This window comes from Poecile atricapillus, chromosome 3, assembly GCF_030490865.1.
Source record: "Poecile atricapillus isolate bPoeAtr1 chromosome 3, bPoeAtr1.hap1, whole genome shotgun sequence".
Lineage (NCBI taxonomy): Eukaryota > Metazoa > Chordata > Aves > Passeriformes > Paridae > Poecile > Poecile atricapillus.
This window is the reverse complement of record NC_081251.1, coordinates 61,754,672-61,777,135: the sequence shown is the minus strand read 5'-3', so window position 1 is coordinate 61,777,135 and position 22,464 is coordinate 61,754,672. Positions and strand designations below refer to the sequence as shown.

The window sequence follows — 22,464 nt, the reverse complement described above, 5'->3', positions numbered from 1 at the left end:
ACTTCAGATTCCAGTCAACTAAAATAGCAATATTGTGACCTGAGAGTCATAGGGAAGGAGTTATAAAGTACACTGCTGAGGCTGATCTCTACATCCTAGTACACTGTGCTTCCAAAGAGATGTAGAAATCCATTCAGGCATTTGCTTTTTGCACTAACAAACATCAAATACCCTGCCTACAAGGACGAGCAAAACATTAAAACAGTTGTATTACTCCTTTCAGACAGAGTCATTAAGAGAAAAAATTCTGTGCAAGACTCATCTGAAACAGCCTTGACACGAAACACTGCAGGAGCTACTGAGAAAACGAGCCATGATGCCGTCAGCTCATAAACAACCCCCATGTTACAGCTCTCATGACTAGAACAAATGGCACCATCTCGTTAGCTCTCTCAGTGCCTTGCCTCTGCAGGCTGGATGAAGAGCATCCAGGGAAAGATTAGGCAAGGCACAGATGAAGCGAGTGGGAAGAAGAAAGCACATTGAAGTATCACCTTATTGCTCTGTTCCTCCAATTACCCACTCAGTAACTGTGCAGTACAGACTAGGCTTTTCTGGCAGGAAAAATTTGTCTGGAATAAACCCACAGATAGATGCCAAAGCTCCTGGAGCCAAGGATGAGCCCTAGAGGCTCCAAGGAGAATATCCTTGTTGCCTACCCTCCCCAAAACTCAAGGCAAAGCCTAAAATGTCTTCATCTGAGCACAAAAATCTGCAGTGTAGCTGCTCATTGCTAGTGAAAAAAGGAAAGCACAACCAAGAAATGACACAGTGCACCAAGCTAAGTTTTCTCCTTCCTTCATTTTGGAAGACATCTTCTCAGCAGAATGATGCATAAAAACCGACTTGAGACAAAAAGGCAAAGGAAAAACAATGCTAATACAACTATACATTGATATCAGAAAAAAAGGGGAGGAAAAAAAAGAGATATCTATAATTTAGGAAATAGCAGCACAATACAGCTTGAAAACAACGTAATAAAAAGAGATGGGAGAAAGAAAGGCAAAACAGCACTTAAAATTCACATTACTTTTCCCACAAAATCTGTCACTATTATGTACCATCATAAAAATCAAGTCCCCCAAGCCAAAAGCAAAAACAAAGTGTTACTGGCTTCCATCATGTATAAATATATAAAACAAGAATACGAAATCTCTGCAAAAATATTTAAACATTTTAAGTTTATATAAATCTCCCCCACTATTTTGTTTACTAAAGGCTGAAACAGCTTAGTAAATATTTACAGACCCCTTAGCACAAGTAAGCAGAAATCATTAATTTTAATAGCAAGTCTGCCACAAAGGTTTGAAATGCTTCTAAAAACAGTCCAAAATATTAGACAGTTAAGCTGTGATGGGTTTTATCTGTTTGTTTTATATAACAAACAGATTTATCTTGAAAGACAACCGAAGTCTCCTTCCCTGTCCTCCTTTTGCATTTTAATGCTGCTGTTCAATTATGCAGCATGCAATGTTAAAATGCTTATATGCGATTTAACCATTGTCTGCAGCCCTTGTGGCTTGAATAAACTGCCTTGTTAATTAATGACACGTCTCCAATGCTATAAAAAGCCTCCAGCCATTTTTCCCAGTAATCTGAGTAATTCATCCATCAATAAAAATAAGGCTTTCAGATCTTCCTCAACAACTGTACCTTGCAGTGCAATTTTGAGTGGCCCTAGTCACTGTAACCATCATTTGGTAGTCTCTACATCCAGAACTGCTGGGAGAAAACAATGCATTTTTGTATGCTGAGACCCAAAAATGTAATTATTCCCTGACATCTTTAAGGATCCCTTATGTGAACCTATAAATCCTTAACAGGAACAAGAATTATTCTAATAAAGACCAAAATAATTGCTTACATTTTAAAATTTCACAGGCTGTAAGCTTTTTCATTTTGTCCTTCCTTTTCTTCATTCACAATAATTATGGTAAATAGCTACCTTCCCCATGCTGCCCCAGTTGCCCCTTTGTAGCTCCCTTTCATCATCCTGTCAACTCATTAGAAGGCCATCTTCAAGATCTTTTTCCACATATCCATATGTCTGAGAATAATTAAACTTGACCCATCTGACTACTATAACAACAAGGACTGCCCAAACTAAACGTGTGCTATAGCACCTGAATAAAACCAGAACAGGAGGGTGAGTGGGCACAAACATCTCATTTCAGAGTCACAGGCAAGTGCAGATGTAGGTGAGAAGGCAACAGCAGGGCCCAAACAGATGCAACATTTTCAAACACTTATAAATTCTGTGGTTTTAAGCTGTGTTCTGGAAGCTAGGTAAGGCTACTATCCTTATTTCCAGCTTAGGAGCTGTTCAGAACACCATTTCCTCAAAAAGGATTGGATAATTTGCCACTGCAAATCATAGTTTACAGATGAAAATAGGGGATTCAAAAGCAGATTTATTAAAAGGGGATTTATTAGGTAAAATTCCTGCCAAGGACTAAAGCCATACCAAAACCCAAGAACTCTGAGAGAGAAGCTCATGAAACACCTGATGCCACCTGTAACCATTCGACAGCACTTCTGGTTAATCAGCTCCTACCTCCCGTGAGAGCTGTGGCTGCCACGGGGCAACTGCTGGGCACAGCACGGTGCTGCTCCTACCCAGGGTCACGTATGGCACCATGTGCTGTGCCAGCACAGGGATCCCACCCAACCCCACTGCTGGGCCCAGGAACAACACACATCCCCTTCTTCACCGGGAGCTCCATTCTGGGTCCTGGGCTCCGCCCTGATGCACTGCAGGAAGGGGGGAAGGAACTGAAGCCTGCCCCTGCCTCCTGCTTGTCATGGAAAAAAGATGCTGAAGCGTCTCTGTGGTTGCCATGGGAATAGGATGGCAAGTGCTGCGAGCAGCAGTGAGTAACAGCTTAGAAACTGCCTCTCTGCACAGCAACTGCAAGCTTCAAGAGACTTCTAAAAAAACAACATACAGAGCTCCTGCACCCTGCGTTGTGTTTGATACGACGGAATTCATCTGCTGCTGGCCTCACTGTTTTCTTCCAGTGCATTTTAAGACCTTTCAGTGCACAGAATATCTGTTCCTAACATGGTGCTGGCTTTTCTGTTTCACTGAGAACATAATTTTGTCTGATGAGGCACAGAAGAGGCTGAACCTTGGGGCCCGTATTTACACATTTTTAGTACTCATGCATGTCGCATCACAATGGGACCACAGACAACAGCTGTACCGGCAGGATGCAAATCAAATTAGCCTACCTGCTTATAAACTGATTTTCAAAGCAAACAGAAGGAAGCATGCTGGCAAAGTTCACATATACCTGCATGTATACATATACCCATCATGTCCTAGTCAAACAGAATCCTGTGCAGTCCCTGAATTTCCAGTAATAAAAGCTTACAACAGGAAAAAGGAAGCGGGGGGCAAAACAGAAATGGGCACTTACAGCTGTCAGAAAAGTCTAATAATTTGTACTAGCAGAGATGCAGGGACCAAATATAGGTTACTAGCACCTCCTGGGATACCCAGGAATTAAAATACGTTAATTCATTTTCACTGAGGATTTCCTCTATTGGAGAGTGATTTCCCTTTTCACACACAGAAACAGCAACAGAAATAACCCCAGGGAAGTTCAAGGAGTTACACTATATTGCTACCAACGAAGGGATAATCAGACCCTCTACAGTTCTCACCCAGTTCTCTGACACTCTCTCCATCATGAAGAGAGATAATCTCTTTAATGGGTAAAATATAAGGAGAAGGAGAGGGAAAGGGTGGCCTGAGGGCAGCAGGAGTTGATAGAAAAATGTCACTGCAAGCTCAGCAAACAGAGGGAGATAAAGCACTGGCCAGTGTATTGTATGACTTGTGGGTTTAGGAAAAATCCTCAATTACTTATTGACATTGCTTCTATAATTATAAATAAAGTCTTTGGTTAGACAAAAGTCAAGCTATTTCTCACTAATAAAGTCCTCAATCTGCTTGGTATATACACTCCCTCCTTGAAAACAAGCATGAGACAATGCTGCAGAACTGTCTCAAGACGGGAAACAGTATTCTCTGATATTTAAAATTTATTTTTCATTTCAAATATACTTTTCATCCCTACATGATCATAGGTGAGCCTGCTCACCAGAAAAATACTCCACATGACTTCTACAGTCTCTTGTAGCCACGAAAAAAAAAAAACATTTAAAAACTGCAAGGAAAATCCTGCTCCTGAGCAATCCCATCCATCCAAGTTTAACACAAGCATGGCACTCAGTGTCAGACTGGGAGACAGTAGCCTGAGAGACAGACAGACTATACTGAGAAAATTTCTATCAGGACAACAGAAAATGGATTCTGAACAATACAATCCCCCTGGAAATGTAAATTTTAAAGATAATTGTGTTAAAGGTCATGGGACCATGGAGTGTAATACTTTCCAGGAATACTTTCACTAGCAACCTTCATGGTGCCAGAGGGGTAACAAAAAGAACAGTAGGTAAATCTAAATTTAAATGTCAACATTTATCTTTCAGTGACTGTACTGACAAGCAGAGTACATTAAGCAGCAACAGGGAAGATGCTGAAGCTACTCTAGACTAGAATAGTATTTTGTTCTCATTTGCACATATAGCAATCAGGAGAAAATTGAGGTAAGGCAATAAGCTAGTAAGGGTATCCATTTCCATAAACACTTATTTATGTAATGTATGCAACGTCCTTCCCCCCATATTGCTATTTTTAGTTTGAACTGAGCACAGTCTCTCACCCAGCACTTCTGTGATTCATATTTCCTCGTGCCTCCAGAGGCAAGTACATCTAAATATATTTTAGAAGATCACTTCTTTTCACCAGCTCTGGAGAATAGTACAAAGATCCATCATCACTTAACATGCAAACCCCTGCAAACCACATAGTTAGAGAGAACTGTGCAGAGTAACATCAAGCTCGTGGCTGGTTTGGGTCTCTATTTCAGTGAGTTTGTCAGTAGCAGAGTCTGTAAGTCAAGCAAGCCATTTTTACATAGCTGAAATTGGCCATTATGTTCAAAAGCATTTATCTGGACTCTGAACAAGTGTTTGTTTCCTGGAATAACCACTTATGGAGCATCCAGATTAGAAAGTACAAACATATTGGCTAAACTGAATTAAAGGCAGTCAGCCACTCCAAATTAAACACTCAAGTGAAGATATTTCCAAATACAGTAGCAACAACTGAGCATCACACAAGTGGGGTAGCCTCATGTTTAAAACATAGCACTGAGAGCTATTAGATCTTAGCTTCCCCTCCTACTTCTGCTGCTTGTCTCTTCCTCTTGATCTCAAGTAAATTATTTATTGTCAAGATTTACATTTCCCTAGATTCGAAAAAAAGGCAGGCAGACTCCCTGGCTTTAAAAAGCAGTGCTTCAATTATTAATTCATTATTCTTTGCAGAGTACTCTAAAATTATTAGATGCTGCTGCAGAAATGTATATTATTGGTGCTATTATATTCCACTAGCAACTCCCAAAATAACTCTACCTTGGATGAATTTATAGTATTATAAATTCAGTAGCACCTTGAGCCTTTATCCAGCATCTTTCCATGGCAGTATAAAATGAAGGATGGAAAACAATCCAGCTGTGATCCTAACAGGGTTTCTCTTTGCACTATACTATGCCCATCATTTCCTTCGGCACTGAGTGATACACACATACACAGCCACAGTGACAGCAAACATGTGGAAGGAAAGACCATTCCAGTCAGTTCAGCAGTGAAAGGCAAGGAACCAATGTAAATCCTGCAAATGAAACCAGCACCCCAGCTCCAGCCAGGCTGTAAATGGTGCTGTGTCCACTATCATATAATTCTTTAGAAAAATGGTAAAGATTTTTTTAACTGGCTTTTTCAAAGCTCAGCAAAATTTATTCTTTTAAATTTTATTTGCATAAAGTTGAGACATCTCTTCAACACTCAATTACATACATTTGCTTATGTGAATGCAAGATATAACCATAGGAACTGCTGGAACTGCTTCTGATGCAAGGGCAGACTGGACAAATCGACACAGAAATGACCAGTCAGATGTTTAATAGTCCAAGCTGTATCTCTGGGAAAATTTGTTTATAAGATAGCTATAACAACAAATTAAGGGTACAATTAACAGATTCCTGTCTCAAACAACTAACTTTGAATAAGACTGTGTGTGAATCAGGGTGAAAAGTGATGCCAGGGAACTTGCTGCACTATCATATTTGCCTAATAAGCACAACAGGATTCATTCAATTTTCATTATCAGTGGGAGCAGCAGTTTTGATGGAAACTGATCTTACCAAGTGACCTTGGCAACTTTTTAAGAGGTGTATTCTATAGCATACCCATGCAACCCAACTGACACCCCTAAATGCCCCATTTTCATTACCTGTTGGTCATCTGGAGTCCATATGCCACAGGTGATCTGACTCTCCAAGTTTATTTCTGAAGACCAGTGTCTTTGTCCGCTGACTGAACCGACCAGCACAAATCCATCTCTATAGGAGATAAGTGCCTGAGTTCCATCATGGCTCCATGTAAAGTCGCTTACCTTAACATATCAAAGACAAGAAAATATATATATGGGCCACGTAGGACTTTCTTACTGTTTTAATAAAAGGCAGCAGTGCTCAGAACGAGATAGGCCAACTATTAGCCCAGCTGAAGCTCTGATGTCAGGCCTACTGGAGAAAGCACTGTGCTTGCCAGGTGTCTTTGTGACAATTCTTGCATATTCCTTTCAATAAAGAAATGTTTCGTTTTCTCCTGTGCTTTTTGAAAGGTATAAAGTACCATTCCTTGTCCTCTTCATTTGGCCTCTAAGGACCTGATCACTCTTGACTGCAAAGAAAACATGCATACCAACCTGTGCCCCACGATCGTTCACAAGCTCCACAGACCATCTGCCTTCATATTGTATCCAAACAAATATTCCTCCATCTGCATCGCAGGTTGCTAATTTCTGGAATGGTTCATTCCATCTCACCAGCACAACCTTAGAAGATTACAAACAAAAACAGCATTACCGAAACTGCATGTTGGGCTAACAGCTATTTAACAAGAACCAGTAAAACAACACTGCCAAATAAATATCATCGCATTTAAACCCTAAAGATGCACAAAATAGCAATTTTCAGCCCAGCATTAGGCGCCTCTTGAGAACAGCTGGTATCATTTTGTCATGGTTGTCAGGAAATGCACAATCTCTCACTGTCAGGCCTTTTTGGAAGGCACTGAACACTTTCAATAAAATCACAGGGAACACTGGAGCACAGGACTCCATTATAGAAGCTGCAAACAGGAAGCCCTGCACAGATTATCCAACAGTCCCTCAAATGATTCCCCCAATGTAATCCCAGAGACTGTCAGAATCTTTGTCAAATCATTACCTCTTGCTGACTTCAAATAAAGTGGCATGCTCTGCACACAATTCAAATACTCAGATTCAAAACAACCTGAGAGTCTCAAATTATTAAAAAATAGAAATTTCATAGGAAAGTTGCTTTGCTACTGAGTGCAGAAGGAATACAAAGCAGCTTTGGATTCTTCTCTCCACAACAGAGCTATCTGAGCTTTTGTGGAAAATCTAATCAAGTCTAAACCTACCAAATTGCTTTCTCATTTTTAATTAATACCAATTTAACAAACACAGTATGTCTCGAGATCTCAGTATAAAACTGAAAAAAAGCATGTCATCCGAGTGCCTGAAGCAAAAATTAGCAGAATAACAATTTACCTTCTGTTAGTGACTTTTCCTTTAAAAAGTTCTTTTCCCAATTAGTTTTATTTCAAAACCATGCAGATATATATGGGACACTTACATTCATACACAAGTAAATTCCCCCCCAGCTATTTTATTGAGACTAGAGTATGCAAACAAAGTAAACATATATTAAATACTCAATTAGTAGAGTGTTATTTCAACTACTTAACATCCAGCTGTAATGACACTTTTTCATAAAACTAAATGGATAATTAATCATCTAAAAGCAAAGGCAAAATTTTCCTGAATTATGTTTTGCTGTTTACAGAGATGGACTGATCCTCCTAGAGATTCCAGTCCTAAGATGAGCTCTAAGTAGACAGAACCTTCCTGCTTCACAAGGAAATCAGGACTAGGATATAAATATGCATACCTTAAACCTAAACTTGACAGCTGAGGGATGATCTTACACTTATTTAGTGAGTGCTACACTTATTCAGAGCGTCAAGGTCACAACTTAAGAATGTTAAACTGTAATCAGTGGAGCTCACCAGGCTGAAGCATCAGCCCTAGAACCTTTAAACAACCACAGGAAAACCATTTCTTCATTCATATGCAAAGATTATGGGGAGAAGCAAATATGACAAAACACCTCTCTGTTGTTACACAGCTTAAAAGAATCCCATTTGAGATTTTGCAGAAAAACACTGGCTTCTACTTAATATAACCTTGCAGCTGCACTCTAAGTTACCAGTCCTGTTTCCAGTTGGGCAAATTATACAATGCCCCTAGATAGATTATATAACATTCAGCTTTTTAAAAGAATTCTCAGGTTGGAAGAGCAGTTAATAAAATATTCCATTATAGCAATGTAAGCAGATGCATTTGGTTGGAGGTTTCACTCTGTCCCTTCCACCTAAACAAAAGTAGCATAGATTTGTCAAAATTTTGTTTTCATTTCAGTATAAATCCAATGCACAGAGCCATAATTTCATTCATCCTGAGACAAAATGCAACAATGACATGAGTGTACTTGCCAGCAATACCTAACAGTATTATGAAAGAAGTAAAGAAAAACTCAAAGATAACATTAAAAAAATCTTCATCTTTAAAAGCTGGGAGCTGCTAAGGCTAATGATGACCATTAATGAGTGGAAGGTGCTTATCACCACTAAAACACTGATCTTTAAACACTTAGACACTACTTATGTTTCACAGACCATACCAAATGAATTCTCCATCATACCAGAATAAATTTCTAGACAAAATTTAGGAAAAAAAAAAAAAAGAGAACTAGTTGTTCAAGTAACACGAATGCTTTAGCAAACACCATAAAAAATGCTACTACTTGAATTAAAATTTCCCTGTTTAGTCTAGCAAAGATTTGAGATAAACACACAATTTTACAGATCAGACACACAAATTGACTTTATAATAGGAATTACGGGCAAAGTGACAACAGTTACTTTGTTGTGTTTTGTTTCTTTTCTATTTTAAATAGGAATATTGTTAAAACTTCAAAATTTTAATTCAGATTCTATGAAACCTGTCTTTTGTTTAGATTTGATAAAACATCCAAAAGTACATTTGAATGTAAACAAGATTAACTAGAGCTTCCATCCATCTCAATTAGATTCAAATTAGTAACTTCTGAAATAAACTCCTTGCTCTGTAATCAGAAATGAAAGCAAGACAATGATTTTTCTATGCCTTCTGATAATAGCCTCATATGGAAGCAAATTTGTAATTTGAAAATTAACTCATTTAAACACAGAGCAAATGTTATTTTACAAAGTAATTTTAAAGACGCTGCCGTAATTTACACTTAACATCTGAGTTCAGGTGCTGAGTCCACAACTGCTTTGAGTATTTCCAATTTCATTTTAGACACTTAACATGCTGAAGAAGAGATAAAAAAAGGAAGGATTACCCTAAGTATTAAGATGACTTCTGGCTTTTATGTTGGCTCAAATGTAAAGTATATGAAAACATGTCCCATTGATAGCCCACTTAAATAACACATAAGCTTGAATTACCCCTCTACAAAGAGGCATTTTACTGCTAACCCATAAATGCAAAGATATCATTACTTTCACTAACAGCTTCAACTCACACAGGACTCATTTTTACTTCTGCCTTTATGGTCCTCTGTTTTCTACTTAGCATCTTCACTCAGGTACTGAAGGTCTGAACTGTTTTATCTTGTACTCAAAAGAGAGAGAATGTTGGTACACAAAATTAAGTTGTCTCTGGAACGTTTGGGGTCTACACAGCCTTTCTATATTGTCTGATTATTTTTGTTTATTTGTTGGTTGGTTGTGTGTTTTTTTAATTTTATAAAAAATACAAATTGTGGTCGTTCTACTCTTAAAAAAAAAAAAAGTACCACAGGTATTAATCAGCTTCTAAAACACTGTCTCAAACAGGATATGATATCTCATGAATAAAATTTGGCCTGAGATATTAAGTACAACGTAAAGGCCAACAATTTGCCCCTAAACAAGATGCTTTCCACAAAGCTGTGAGCTTTTGAGTCAGTCTTGTGTCTTCTTTGAGCTCCTTTTTATACAATGAATAGTGGTAAAAAAAATTGTTTAAAAAGTTCATCATTCAGGACCTTCAACATCTCTGGTTTAACCTGCAACTTGATGTTTAGGAATTAAATTTAATTATTCCTGCATGTGCTAAAACTCTACCCAAGAACTTATTGCATACTTTAATGCTGCTAACAATGTTATTATCTACTTAAGATTTTAGACAAGAAATCTTGAGCAACTGCAGTTTTGGAGTAGCAAGTGTATGATTTACAGTAGCTGTGATCTCTTCCCAACAGAAACCAGGTTTAGTAATCTAAATTTACTACATGCTATTGACACTTTTAATAATTTTTTCACATTTTCTAACACAACACAAGACCTCTAAAATCCAAAGCATTCGGAGAGCTTTTGTTATTCCTAATTTCAATATGGTTTTTGAAGGAGATAATTGAAAATGAGTCACCAATCAGTTTTGCAAGAGCACAACTCCTTAATCTAGAATACCACACAAGTGTCATTAGTGAAATCTTATTTCTGTACATACAGTACATAATTGCCAGAGAAGCAAGGGACAAATATATACAAAAAAATAAAAGGGGTAAGTAACTAGGGCAATTAGTTCCTAGAGCTCCTTACCAAATTTAGATAGATTTTATTATGGATATACTGTAGTGAGTCACAGTGACTCATTTTTTTAAATCTCTGATCCTCAATCCATTTTTCTGGGGAGAGGCATATGCTCTAAAGATAGAGGTCTTCTCCAGCATTCATTTTCACATATGCTATAGAGATGTGCTTGCACATGGACTGCCACAGCAACAGAGAGCAGAGAATACTCCATGCCAATGTTTGATTACAGCACAATTTGCAACACCTGAAGAGCCATGTTCCTGTATCTGGCGTGAACGTTTCTGCAATTACAAGTGAAGCTGACATCTTTGCAGGGTGCACAGGATGTGATGCATTATAACTCCGTGTGGAATGGCTGGCCTTTCCCTCCCCAGATAAATCAGACTACATTTCTAATGCTATTGTAAGTGAAATAGGTCCACCCTCCAAGCAGTGACAGCACAAGACCTAACTGTTCCCAGGACAGAATAAGGAAGGAGATCAGGGTACTGCCTACAGTAGCAGAGTACAGGACTCAGTCTATCCAAAGGCTTCCTTCGATCCTACGCTTTTAGGAAAGTACTCAACTTTTTAAAGGAACATATAAAGGTTGAAAGAAAGCATTGACAAAAGGGACTGGACAATATACCTGGAATCACGGAGCATCATCTATTTGCTTGATCAAGTAGTCCTGTTATGCAACTCCCTAATAAATACATTGATCTTTACTCGTGGTTAAAGTATGGATAAATATGTCCATAAAGCAGGTGCAACATACTGGCATTACAGTTTATTAACAGAGACAGATCTGAAAAAATCTGTGCGTCTATCTATCAAAGAAAAATATGTGTGTGCAGTAGGGAGCACAAATGGAACACATGTACAAGAACCAAAGAAAACAATGACCATCTTTACATGCTACTGTATTTCAGTGCTTCTCCCTCCATTGTACAGAGAGATACAGCTACACATATATACAAGTGTATATACATTACATACATATAACATGGGTATGTGCAGGAATACACATCCCCATCAATCCTAGAAGAACCTGTGCCAGCTTTGTACATTCACTAGTTAACTAACTGAAGTTAGTCAACTGAAGTGGGTTTCTGTAACTAAAATATAATTTGAAAGTTGGAACAAGCACCCAGAATAAGCAGTAGAGTTGTAGTTAACGAGTTATTGCTTCTAACTATACTTTACCAATAACCAATATTTAGTTCTAAATGGTTCTGCATATGTTTAATTCAATGAAACATTTAACTGTCTTTTAAATGTTAATACTTTTTAAATGAAGGTTATCTGAGTTTTCTCTCTCCTAATTTCTCATGCTGCAGATTGTTAGCAATTGTTCTTACTTTCACCTTCTCTTATGACCTTTATTTCGTGCCATTACAATAATGTCAGGATAATTCTCTCCATTCAAACTAATTCAATCACACAAAGAGCACCAAGCAAGCATTTCTCCTACTAATAACACCAGACAAAAAACCAGCAGATGTGGCAGACAGTGAGTTGGCAACACCCATCTTTCCTATCCTCCTTGTCTTCTATTGCATTCTCTGATGATACACTCCCTGTCTCTCCCACACCTGCAGAGCTCTGACTTTTTGTTTCCAGTGACATTACAACTGGATGGAAGTGCCTCATTTGCATATGGAGCTGTCACTTTCCTAGGTATGATACCCATCAAAGAATTATTATTACTAAGAAGAAACTACTACTATTAATCACAAACATTGTGTTGCAGCTAAAGAATGGCAAATCTGTAATGGCATCTATGTTTCTTGAGAAAAACTGCCAACTCGCAATAGGGGCTGCAGGTTACAGAGGGAGTAGAGGAATGAGTTCTGGGAGACAGAATCCACCACCCAAATTCTTCATACTTCTCTAGTCTGAACAATAAAAGTGAGCTATCCCCCTAGAAGGGCTGGAAGAGCCTCCAGGTATCTGAGGGACAGAGGTCATGTAATATCCCTATCCCTGCCTTGGGATAAGCTTTGGTCAGTGGTGCCCTGCGCCGAGGGCACAGCAGCTGCTCACAGCCCCCGGGTGTTTGGCTGCTGCCACAGGCACAACTTTCCACTGCCACTCGTACATCCTTTATCCCAGGATCCTACATTTTCATTGAAAGAAGTGTATTATTCTGCACCTGCTGTCATCTCGTTTGTTCTGCTCTTTGAAAAGGAGTTTCAATTTTTTATTTTTTTTTATTTTATTTTTTTAAGCTTACAATCTGATTTCATGCTATAACATTGTCAATAAGCTAAGCATGTCACCTGAAGACTTAGCTTCATCCTAAATTAAATCTGAGGTAAGGCTGGACCAGCAAGAAAGTGCTGACCTTAATGAAGATGAAAGGTCCAGGTCCAGCCCTGTACCTTCCTCTGACCACAGACTTCTCTGTGGCTTTCATGTGAAATTCTACTGCAAATTCCAACTCAAACACCTCAGGTTTTTAACCTGAAGTAAAGTACAATGTAGGGATACATTAGAAGCTCTGTGCAGGTTTTTTGGATGCACTTGCTCTAATTTTTTCCCCCTTTCTCCTTGGTGTTTGTTTTCATAATACTCAGGGTACACACCAGGCTGACAAAGACTCAGATCACCTGTGCAGCTGCAGAAAGAGAAATGTCCAGGTAGGAGCTGGACAACAGCAGCAACCCTCTGAGTACATGCAGGGGAAGCATTCATTCTCCCAGAGGTTACTCATTCTGTGTGACCTCTGTGAGTGGCTGGTAGCCTCTGCAAGTAACAGTGCAGTTGCTCACCCACTGGGAAGAATGTTGATGCTCCCCAGCAAGTTTTGTGTGTTTACTTTGCAGATGAATGACAAACATACCTATTTTTAAAAGGTATCTTCAGGTTGGCATCCAACCCACCACATGTACCTATTTTTGAAAGGTATCATATGGTTGGCATCCAATCCCCAATGGATGCCAGTCTGATCTTTAAAAGCTTGAGGAAATGATTTTGACAAATAGACAATGGCAAAAAAAAAAATATTTTGAGAACTGCTTTGAGGAAGGAATGTCTTTAGTGTAAGATGCTGTCTTAAAAATACCTAGACTGTCAACATCTCACTGAATACATTTAGGGGCCTTGATAGTAAACTGCCAAAATGAGGACTCAGGCTCTAAAGCTTTACAAGTCTCCTTACGTTCCCTAAGTGATACACTTCATTTCAAGAAATACACTCTCTTCAATGGCTATTAGTCCCAAGGATTTGCCACATAACCATTTTATTTGTTCACAGAACACAAAATGTGTTAAAGTATTGCCTACTTTAGAGAAAAACATGCCAAAGACTCCTCATAGGTACCAAACAAGAATGAATGAAGTGGCTCACAGTTCTAAAGGAATTACACTTTTCACTTTGGACTTACCACATTTAATTGTGACTTCAGAGAGCCACAGTTCTCTGTGAGGATATTAAAAAAAACCCCACACCAATAGAAATTAGCTGTATCCAAAGTATATCCTAACCATATGTTTGGGCAGCAAATTTGACAGGCCAGAACAGAAAGCTGTATGTGAGAAAAATAACAGGTGATATGAATCTAACATGGATGAGAAGATGTTGGTATCTAGCTACTTGTTCTCAGTTAAGTAAGTCTGTTAACTATTCCTTCAAAGGCCATTAAAGAAAATAGCTGGTTATAATGTGAAAGAAAATAATTAAGGCATTAAAAATTAAGATTTAATCACCCATATGCACAAGATAGTTGCACACTATTATGTTCTTGGAAGGGAAATTGGCAGAGGTCTGCTCTTCTCCCATCTTGCAGACAACAGTGTGACAGTGAGAAGATCTGTGATGTCCTTTTGACTTCCTTCCCTTCACAAGGATTCTCAAGTCCCAAAAGCTCTTTTACAGAAGAGCTGTTTCCACAGGAAAATAATTTTGCAGTTATTAAAAGACAGCTCCATTGAGGCAAATTCCTTTATAGGATGCACATTACTACCACTGTCTCTTGTCAATGGTCATCCTGTACTCTGGCTGCAAGATATGTCTGTTTAATTGCCCATACATACTCCCTATAAACGCAAGGGCAAGTCCAAGTGAAATAAAAATAAATCAAAGCTGAATGTTGGTAAAGATGAGCAAAGGATAAAATAGTACTTTCATCTCCTTCCTTTGTAAGAAAAAGGTTTCGCTTCATTGTAGTTTCATACAGATAAAACACCATAGTAAAGAAAGCAGAGACAACTATTCCAGCTAAAGATGAACAACCATTTTGCTATAAGATCAAAATACCAAGAACAATATAGTTCCTCCTCTTTCTAGAAAATCACTGATGAGCACCATTAGGAAAGGTTCATTCCTGTTAAAATAAGACACACGCAGTAACTCTGCTGAGCTGGAAGTTCCTTGGGTTTGAGCATCTACGATGGAGTATTTTCCCACAAGAAAAAAAAAAAAAAAAGAAAAAAAAGCAGTAGATTTAAAATCTCTGGTATTTAGTCTACATTAACTTCAAAGTACATGAGCCTAATGCTCATTTAACTAACATCTGACAAAATTACATTACAGATGGTATAAATCAGGACCATTTCAAAAACCTCCACATTTACATTCCCTTCTAGACCGAGTATGAGAAGCCCATTGTAAATGAACCTCATGCTTTAAGAAAAAAATAACACTCACTGACATCCACCAATGCCTCATCAGTGCTATATGAATTCAGAGTCCATGCACACCTTTGTTAGATGTTATGGGGAAGAAAAAAATCATACTGAAACACCCCAATCATAAAGCATATTAAAAATACTTACTATCTTTTTTTAACCTGGATAAAAATAGAGAAAAATATTGGATGCAAGATATAGAAACCTTGTAAGAGAATCTGCGGGTTTTCTTGACTCTCTTCCTTTTAAAAATATCCAAACTGAAGGAGCACCAAGTGATTATATTAAAAAAAAATACCCAATATCACCCCCTAAAAAAACTCCAACAAAATTAGAGAAAAAAACCCAACAACAACACAAAACAGAGGAGACAGGTTAACAACAGACACTGCTGAAAATCATTCCAACTCAGAATCAAATAGCTCTACTCTACTTTCTAACAGCAGCTACTTAGGAATTCCTGTACTGTCTTCCCACCTTGTAAATGGAGTCTTGTTCAGGAATACCTCCAGGGCAATGTATTGCTGGAAAAACCAGTAAACTGACCATGACAGACACACTCTCCTTTATACTCAATCTTCCCAATTTGATGGCTAAAAATTCCTGATCAAGTGTTCATGTAATAGTGAAATATAATTTTATAACTTTACATACACATATTGATCACAAAAATTATTCAAGAAAGAAGATAAACTCTACTAGGAAATTTTAAAAGAAAACTCTTAAAAATATAACATAAATTCTGTTACATAAACCTGTGCTAGTTAACAAGAGGAAGGAGGTAACACAAGTTCCTCACTTAGACTCTGGAGTCTATTCTGAGAAGTGCCAGAAAAATAATGGTGTCTCACGACCACACATAGGATCTGCCCATATCGAATACACTGTCTATCTCAAATATACCAAGGTGACAGATAATTTTTTTGCTCATCAGATATTCAAACTCATACAGCACAACAATTAAATAACATTATTCCAGGTTGCTGGATATCATCATTAGCATTTGTGGTGAACATTTTATAATCAGAAGCTGATCAGCGGCTCTCTTCATGATTTTACAGGTTAGACTACAATTTAGCTTGAACCTGATTTAGCTGAAATCACTGTAAAGGTCCACCAAACAAGTCTTAGATAGAACTTGACTGCAGCACAAAATTTGTGCAAGCCCTCTCTAAGGAGATGAACTTCACTCTAAGAGGTACAGGAAAAACTTGATTTTTGTCAGCAATGTAAACAGAAAAGACCTTAAAATTCACAAGGAGTGTCAGAGAGTATTGTCCAAACACATGATTATTTCTCCAAGAGCTACAATACTTCAACCCCAATTATTTTTTTCACACACAAGGAACTAAAAAGAATCCAAACTTCAGCAGAAGCACAGATCAGCTATTCAAATCTATTTTGATCTCCCAGGTGATAATAGCTGTGCACTAATGTAATTAAGCTGAGTTATAAGGTGGATTCAAGACAGATGGTACAACTGGGCTCTTCACTGCTGAAGTGATACTATTTTGCTATCTGAAATACCCAACTATTCTTATCCCAATCATCAAGTCCAGGCATATGACCTCCGTGTGAGTTACACACCATTAAAGAATATTTTTGTCCACCAGAGGAAAATTAACAACCTCAAATTAGTCACAGATACTGAGAAAAGAAAACATTTATATAATATTTATTGGATTGCCTGGACTGTCTTTGTGTGACTCATGGAGACTGTGCACCCCTAATCCTTTTGTGAGACCAAGGAAATTCTACCATGTTATTTTGCAAAGGCTTTGACTTCCAGCACAAGCCCACCACCTGAAGTAGGGTGGCCACTGTGGGGTCACCCATACAATGTTCAGCTATTGGCACTTCAGACAGCTATTGAAGGGACTGTAATTGCTGAGATGGACATAGAAAACAAAGTGGAAATTGAAATACTGTCTACTTCTAAGAAGGACAATGTAAGGGAGGAAGCAGTCAGTAAAACAGGGAATGCAGAAAGGGCAGAACAACCACTCAGCACCTGCACCTCTCAGGACAGAAAGGCATAAAGACAAGAACTAAATTAACAACACAATAAGTAAAAATCCCAGTATTTACATGAAAGACTTTCAGCTTAGCATATTAGAATAAATAAGACAAGAGATACCTACTAAGTATTATTTTGTTAATATATACAAACATATATTACTCCCATGGAGGCTCTCATTCAGGCTGGAGACACATTGGCCCACCTAATTTGCAGTAATAGTATACAAACTTCTGACAATGTGAATACCAGATGAAGAAATGCCATACTCTAAGAAATGCCAAATAGCAGATTTTGAAAATGCTATCCTTGCTTTGGCTGGCCTGCAATTCCGCACAGACTGTTTTCAGACCGAACCTCTCTTAAGAAGTTTTATCTGTACTTGCTATTTCTCCATGAAATAAAAACTGTATCATGATGCAGTTGGCCAAGTGACCAATAATTCCACTTGCCTGACTTTCCAGAGAACACAAGGGAGATACAAATACAGGGTTGAATTAGTTACTTGGACAGAAGGATAGTAACAGGCAAAGTGGTCAACCCCAGAAAGCACAAATCACTGCTATTGTTTTTTACAACTGTGGGACACAGAAGTCTCAACTAAAATTGACCCTCATGTTGTTGGATCTGTATGTCTTATGATCAAGTACAGACTTTGGAGTTTTTAGGCTTGAAGACAAAGCAAAAACTAGGCTAGGGAAGCTCTGCAGGGAAGGTGCTCTACAGAACTTTAAAATGACTGTATTAGCCTCAAGAGGGGCAAACTATAGGTTGGGAACATAACCCCTGGGCACCCCAATGGGATATAAGGGTCGTCATGAAACTATCAGACGCTGGCAGTAAGGGTGATAGGTAACACACATCTAACTAAGGACAACATGACACCTCATCTAATGCAAATATGAACAATGAAATATGCAAATATGTATTGATTACCAGTGGTTCAGAAAGCAGGTTTCAAGGAACTGAGGTAAAACTGACTTGCAGAGACCAACAAGCAACAATACTCAAGCTTTAACAACCCAACCAATTTATGAACCACAGACTAGAGACGGAAGTTGTCTGATCTGTATCCAAGAGCATGATCCAGCTAGTTTATATGTACAGCATTACTGGAACCTTTATAGTCTAGTTTATCCTTTGCTTCACCCCAAAAAAGAGATAGGAAAAGCAGTAAGTACAAACATTTCTGTTCTTTTTTTTTCCTCTCAGTAAAATCCTCAAGAAAATTTCACCAGGCAAAATGAGCAGATGTTTTCTATCTGAAGTCACTTGCATGTCAGCAAGCACATGGAATAGTTAATGTTTAAAATACATTGTAAGGGTCATAATTAGTGGCATAGGGTCTAGTTGGAGGCTTGTCGCTAGTGGTGTCCCCCAGGGTTCAATACTGGGCTCAGTGTTGTTTAACTAGTTCATGAGTGACTTGGACAAAGCCTCTTTGGAGATTTCACAGACACACAAAGCTGGCAGGAGTGGCCAGTACCCCAGAGGGCTGTGCAGCTCTTCAGAGGGACGTCAACAGGCTGGAAAGAGGGGCAGAGAAGACCTGTCTGAAGCTCAGCAAAGGCAATGCAGGGTCCTGCCCCTGGGGAAGAACAACCCCAGGCACAGCACAGGCTGGGGGCTGACCTGCTGGGAAGCAGCTCTGCAGAGAAGAACCTGGGGCTCCTGGTGGACCACAAGTGTCCATGAGCCAGCAGTGGGTACTGGTGGCCAAGAAGGCCAATGACATCCTGGGGTGCATTAGGAAGAGCATTGCCAGCAGGTCTCTGACTGTCACAGTCCAATAAATTCAAAATCAAAAGCAGAAAACACTGACCCCTTATCAAGCATCCACAGCATTACTTCAGACAAGACTGGAGAAAATATTTGCCTTTGTTCCATGCATGATTTTAATTTCTTCATTATTTACAGACTTTAAAGTAAGTTTTGTCCTTCTTGAAAGAGTTTTAAAGCATGGAAAGCAATTCAAGTTTTCAGGTATTATATTAGAGGCAAATAATAAAATAAAATAATGCATATTGGCGAAGTAGACATGCAAAGGGTCAGCAAGTACTGGAATGACATGAAAAAACAAAGAAGGCATAATATTAAATGTTACTATAAGAAATAGGATGATATTCAGGAAACTGTATTTTAGGTTAAGTATCAAGTAAAGCTTTCAGCAATGAAAGGAATAGTTGAACAGTCTTCTAAAAGAAAAGGTGGAATGAAGCCAACCTTTGGAAACACTTCATACAAATTTTCCCATATTGTAAAAAGGTATATTGCAGGGTATTTTTTTAACTGACATGATTACTGCAGTTCAGTGGCTCTGTTATTAAAACACTGGTTTTTTTATTCATTAACTGAGAGTTAAGAAAAATAACTGTGGTTTATTAATGAACATAAATTAATTCTCTAATGTTTTTACAGAAGCCTATCACTTTAAAGCTCATTTCAGTGCTGAAGTGTTGCACATATTATTTCAAGATAAATATCTGATAAAGTCCTACTCTGTACAGCATATAGAACAGTCCTATTCTATGCAAGAGAGTAACGAGGAATGATCTGTGTCTTTCTATAACTATGATTAAATTACATTTTTTTGTCTGTCCTTAGTCTGGAGGTATAGGGGATGGCTGTCTAGAGGATCTGCCAGCTGTTTTCATGTCTGCAACCATTCCAGTAAGTTTTTGTCTGTGCGTGCTCTTGTTATACTTGGAAGCATTAGTCTGCTTACATTTCCAGAGAACAACGTTTCCTACAGAGCAACTGAGTGAAACAGCCCAGGAAACATTAACTTTCTCAGAAACCTTTAATAACTACAGCAGTGACATCACTAGCATGATGATTAAAGAGCTCTACTTGGAAATTGTTCATATCAAGCAGCTAATGGTCTTGGGAGGAAGACCAATTGTATGGGTGGTTCTGAGTGCATCACATCAGAACAGAGAAATCAGGCGACCTCCCTCTCTCCAAAAACAGGGAGATGGAGTGCCAAAGCCCCAGATCAAAAGCACTGAAACAACACTGGGACCCTAGACCAAATAGAGAGTGATTTTCACCAAGTTCTTTATGCAGTACCAAGGAGTACTCTGTGTTGGACTCAAGGGTACTTACAGAGACCATCAAGTACCACAACACTCAGATGCAGGAGTGAAGGAGCCCCAGAAAGCTGACTCATGATCAAGCTCACCTAGCACAGGGCAGGAGATGAAGCTGAGCTAAGAAGGCTCCAGCTAAGCATCCCCAAATGGTGGAGTTCACAGATCCCACAGCCACAGCTCTCATCTACTAGCTTCCTCCATCAACCACTATCCCAGAGCTTCAGCTGGAAGCTGGACACGCAGCTCATGGCAACCACTGTTTCCTCCTGCTTTGTCCTTTCAGCCCGCCAGCCAGAAGTATTTCAGCAAACCTCCATGTCAGCACCAACCACATCCTTGCAGTTATATCCTGCTTTGCCATCATTTCTATAACATAATATCTTCAAAGAACATTTCTGTAGAAAATACTGAAAAAAATGTGCCCAAGTATCCATGATGCTCACACCTGACCTCTGCTTGGTATGAGCCCTGGCAGGGCATTCTGCCTGGCCTGCAGCCATGCTCCCAACCACCCTGACACTGCATGAATCACCAAATCCCAAACTCAGTACAAGAAGAATGATTTTGCTCCTAATGCACCATTTGCCAGACTGGACGCCTTTGTTGAGTGGGACTGAGTACAATTCAGGGAGCCCTGGGCAGTGTCTCCCTGCAGAGTAAGGGAGTGCAGAAGAGGCAGCTGCTGAGAAACCTTCAGTGCCCAGCTTCCCATGATCTTGAAATATTAGATTTATCAGTACTAAAAATAAAACCATGTGATGCGGACTCATGCACTGGAGAGTCTGTTGTTAATGCCACAAAAACCCAATAGCTGAGATACTGTAACCATAAGCCAGTCATCTAGAGTTAATAATCTTATTTGCATTTATGACCCAGTTAGTTAACGCTATTTTAACAGAAATCATGCCAGCCTTCTTAATCTTTCTAAAATTCTGTTATTATTACTGCATAGGCATATGCACAATTTATTAGGCATTGATTTCCCTAAACTCTCAAGTAGGGAAGGTTTTTTCCACACCATTTCACTGATTCCAATCAGCAGGTTTGCATAATGCTTGCCATTTGAAGGCCAAATATCAGCATTTTCCATTAACATTTTGGAATTACCTTATCTTCTGGCAATTAAACAGAAATTAGGTTTGGGTTTTTTGGTTTTTTTTGCATATTTAGCTTTCACTTCTCAGGAGGATTTGATTTCCAAAGTATTTTCAAATACCTAACTCGTACCTTTGAAATCTGTATACAACATCATTAATTATTGTTTGGAATATTTTGAATTATCCTAAAATATTATGTCACCTATAAAGAAGCACAACTCAAGAGAATAACTACACCAGCCGTGAGCTGAATGTAAGACTATAGGTACGGTTCCTGGGGAGGTTACTATCAGGTGAAATGGCAAGACTACATGAACTGACTGACTGATGTCTTGCAAGTATCAAATTCATATACAGACAAATATAATTTAATCCAAGCAAAAACTTGACAAAAATCATGAACTGCTCATCACTACGCACTCACATACACATCACATACTCACATGCATATCCTTGAAAACCATGAGCACTGAACTGCCCCAACGAGATAAGCTTTTGCAGGCAAACAAAACCAATAATTTTCTTAGCTTAGATTTATTTCCTTTAACAGTTTAATTGAAGACTTTAGGCAAAGACAACAGTTCCTCACATCATGCCTTCCCAGACTCTGTAAGTGAAAGGAACTCCAGAACACAAGTGCAGAAAGCCCTCTTGCTTTAGGGCCTTTTTAAGAGACAAAGATCTTTTACTCATACATGTAATGCACATATGACCAAAAAAAGGCAACTCAACACCTTCTACCCAAATTTAAAATCACATCAGTTCCTGACCTCATTGCATTTCTGGAATCCCATCCTTGAAA

At 38.6% G+C, this 22,464-nt stretch overlaps 1 protein-coding gene across 4 annotated transcripts in view; it reads right to left on the bottom strand.

Annotated features, from left to right (window-relative positions):
- TULP4 (TUB like protein 4) overlaps nucleotides 1–22,464 on the bottom strand; it is a 150,127-nt gene that overhangs the window by 46,766 nt on the left and 80,897 nt on the right. For all 4 annotated transcript variants that reach the window (XM_058834686.1, XM_058834687.1, XM_058834685.1 and 1 more), the window contains 2 exons: nucleotides 6,842–6,970; nucleotides 6,365–6,526 (listed from right to left, as the gene is read on the bottom strand). In XM_058834686.1, the coding sequence (XP_058690669.1) occupies nucleotides 6,365–6,526; nucleotides 6,842–6,970 (291 nt within the window). The remainder of the gene's footprint in view (nucleotides 1–6,364; nucleotides 6,527–6,841; nucleotides 6,971–22,464) is intronic.